Source organism: Nicotiana attenuata, unplaced genomic scaffold (genome assembly GCF_001879085.1).
Source record: "Nicotiana attenuata strain UT unplaced genomic scaffold, NIATTr2, whole genome shotgun sequence".
NCBI lineage: Eukaryota > Viridiplantae > Streptophyta > Magnoliopsida > Solanales > Solanaceae > Nicotiana > Nicotiana attenuata.
In genome coordinates this window covers 196,482-200,012 of record NW_017671398.1, presented here as the reverse complement: position 1 = coordinate 200,012, position 3,531 = coordinate 196,482, and the positions used below count along the sequence as shown (strand labels likewise).

General features: G+C 39.1%; 1 protein-coding gene across 1 annotated transcript; it reads left to right on the top strand.

The window, feature by feature from the left end:
• Positions 1 to 2,380: 2,380 nt before the first annotated feature.
• LOC109208043 (dehydration-responsive element-binding protein 1A-like) lies at positions 2,381 to 3,296 on the top strand. The gene has a single exon (XM_019371044.1). The coding sequence runs from the start codon at positions 2,487 to 2,489 to the stop codon at positions 3,177 to 3,179; it is 693 nt and encodes a 230-aa protein (XP_019226589.1). The 5' UTR covers positions 2,381 to 2,486; the 3' UTR covers positions 3,180 to 3,296.
• The last annotated feature ends 235 nt before the right edge of the window (positions 3,297 to 3,531 follow it).

Sequence of the window (3,531 nt, the reverse complement as noted above, 5' to 3'; positions counted from 1 at the left end):
GGTATTTGATTGAGGATTTCAAGAGAGAAATTGGGAATTTTTGTCTAAAGTTTCATAGAGTGAATTTTTGAGTTTTGAACATCGATTGGGAGTTGGATTTGAGTGGAACTAGTATGGTTGGACTCGTAACTGAATGGGTTATCGAGTCTTTTGAGTTTCATGGGGTTCCGAAGCGCAGGCCCGGGTTTGACTTTTTGGTTGAATTTGGCTTTTGATTGAAGATTCGACCTTTATCATTTGAAATTGCTTCCTTAGGGTTTATTTGATGTGTTTGAGTTGCTTTTGGCTAGTTTCGAGTCGTTCGAAGGTCAGTACGTGCGAGATGGTATTTTTGGAGCATCACTTGGCTTGCTCGGTAATGGATTTGGCTTGTTCAAGGTAAGTAACACTTCTAAACTTGGTGCTGAGGGTATGAGGCCCCGAATCACGTGTTATGTGATTGATGTTGAGGTGACGCGCATGCTAGGTGACGGGCGTGTGGGCGTGCACTATGTGAATTATGAGTTAGTCGATTCCATGGAATTGTGTAGCTATCTTATCTGAACATATTTACTATACTCTATGTGTTAGAGCACTTGAGCTGTAATTTATGCTAGACATTATATTTAGGCTATATGCTAGTACTATTGGGACCATAGTGGTCGTTCTTTGCTGTTGAGTTATTTGCTTAATTTCAGTTATGTGTTCAATCACATTCATAATTACATATCATGTCTTAGTCTCTATTATCATATATTGGCACATCTCGTATCATTGATTAGGGCTGCTTAGCATGAGTGTTGTGAGCCCAAGAAATTGGAGAGATTGATGACTGAGTGAGGCCGAGGGCCTGTTGTGAGTGATATTTATGGGATTGGGCTGCACGCCGCAGCATGCTTTATTGATTCATGCTAGGATTTGGCTTATTATAGCGCTTGAGCTAGATCTACCCCTCCGGAGTCTGCACATCCACAGTGGGTGCAATTTCTATGGATTTGTGGGCTGGATCTTCTCTGGATTCATTTGCATTGGGTTGGATCTGCTCTGGATTTATTTATGATTGGGCTGGATTTACCCTGGATTTAGTTATGTTTGTGTTGGATCTGCCCTGGGCTAGATCTACCCTGTACAGTACTGAGTGGCTGTGTGTGATGAGTATTGAGCATGGTGAGTGAGAATATGAGACAGTGAGATTGAGTACTCTGATAGTTTGAGTACGCGAATTCATCACTGAGATGCATTGCGTTTGTCATGCGTACTTGAGATACAGTCGTAAAGATGCAATTCCTCACGCGACCTGGTTTTGGTGACATTCATGATTTCACCTGCATATTGACGTGTAGGCATAGAAATATAATTTCCTCATGCTATCTGAAAATGAAACATCTTATTTATTGTTGAAAGATTTTTGGGAAAAATCACAGTTTTCAAACTTACTCATATGTTCTTGGTATTTTCGGTGAAAGATTTGGGACTTACTGTTATACTTGAAAAGCATGCCTATTTTCCATAGCTGTGAACAAGTTGAGCAACTTGTTTCTGAGTTATTTTCTCTTATCATTTTTATTATATTGTTATGAATTGTGGCTGGTTATTGGAGTTGGACTCTGACCCTTGTCCAAGCTCGTCACTACTTTCAACCTAAGGCTAGTTTTGTTACTTATTGCTATCACTTGTCCTTGGTAGCATTATATTCGAATTCTGTTCATTTACATTTCAAACAGATGTTGTAATTATTTCAATTCAGTTTTGTAAAAATCTAAATCTTAGAAGCTCATGATTTGTACTACCAGTGTTTGGAAAATTCTTTGTACAAAAGCAGTTGTATTATCATTTATTCTCTTAATAAATCTCATTAAATTGGAAAGATGTTAACTGGCTTACCTAGCGGGTTGGGTTAGGTGCCATCACGACTGGTTGAATTTTAGGTCGTGACAAAAATATATATCGCAAAAGGTTTTTTCCTTAAATTTTATATATCGAGCCAAGCTGCGTCGCATAATTGGCATGGATGGACTAATATTCAGTCAAACCTATTGTTTCTTATGTATTTCTGTTTCTATAATCCTAAATGGTACCCCTAGTGTCCAATAAAGTTATAAAACCCAATAAGGATGGTAAGAAGAAGATGGGAAAGGACCCCACAAGTTGTCCCAAAAAAGAACACACGTGTTCACCACACAAACACAGACAAATTAAATCTTGAACTTGTGTTGAAACTAACCTAGTTGATTGCCTCATAAAGTAGCTAGGTCCCAGTAGTACTTTTGCCCTTTTAAAAATCAAGAATATATGCCCAGCCTGTCTCCTGCTAACACAGTCCGTGTTCGTGTGTAAACCGTAAGCTTTCTTTCTTATGCAACACTTCACTTATCATATCACTAAAAATAGCTTTTCGTAATGTTATTTATTGACTCAAAAGGAAACCTTAAACTGAATAATCTACTCTCAAACTTTCTTCTGTACACTTCCAACTTCTAAGAGTACGTACTCTACACTGATCAAGAATGGATATTTTTGGAAACTACAATTTCGACACACTAATTCCTACACAGTCAACTTCTTTGTTGCCAGCTGAATCTTCAACTTCGTCTGATAGTTGCAGCTCAGGGACACTTAATTATTCTGATGAAGAAGTGATGTTAGCTTCGAACTATCCAAAGAAACGTGCAGGTAGGAAGAAGTTTCGTGAAACTCGACATCCAGTATACAGGGGAATAAGGAGGAGGAATCGGAATAAGTGGGTTTGTGAAGTAAGAGAACCCAATAAAAAATCAAGAATCTGGCTTGGCACATTTCCAACTGCAGAAATGGCCGCTCGAGCTCATGACGTGGCGGCTATAGCTCTAAGAGGCCGGTCTGCTTGTTTGAATTTTGCTGACTCGGCTTGGAGGCTACCCATCCCAGCTTCAGCGGCCGCCAAGGATATCCAGAAGGCGGCCGCTGAAGCCGCCGAAGCATTTCGGCCAGTAGAATCAGACGGAGAAAACTCTAGGGAAATTATTGTTGACCAAGTCATACAAGAGGTGGTTGCAGAATTGCCAGATAATGTGTTGTTTTTGGACGAGGAGGCGCTTTTTTACATGCCGGGATTACTTGCGAATATGGCCGAAGGGCTAATGTTACCTCCACCTCAATGTATTATAGACGGATATGGAATGGAAGCTGACCATGCTGACATTTCTCTGTGGAGCTATTGATCAATTTAATTAGCAAATAGTTGTTGAGACTAATTTTGAGTAGTTTAGTTCCCTGTAAGTACAGTCAAATTATAATGCAATGGAAAATTGAGTATACCAATCCCTTTTTTCTGTGGATATTCGAACTTGAACTTTTTTTAGGATTATGTATTCGTAGTAGCACTAGCAGTGGAAAATGGTTTCGCCTTAATGAGAATTGTGGGCGTTTAGCCTAAAAAACGGATGACAATTGAATTTATATGTGGTTTTAAGGTATGTGGATTAATTCAATACAAGTAATTAATGATGTTTAGATTAAGCAAATGAAAAACGTGATAAATAGCCAAACCAATGATAAGGGCGATTCCGAGCT

What these genes read in the sequence shown, in the direction of transcription:
- LOC109208043 (XM_019371044.1), top strand. Translation starts at nt 2,487, where the DNA reads ATGGATATTTTTGGAAACTACAATTTCGACACACTAATTCCTACACAG.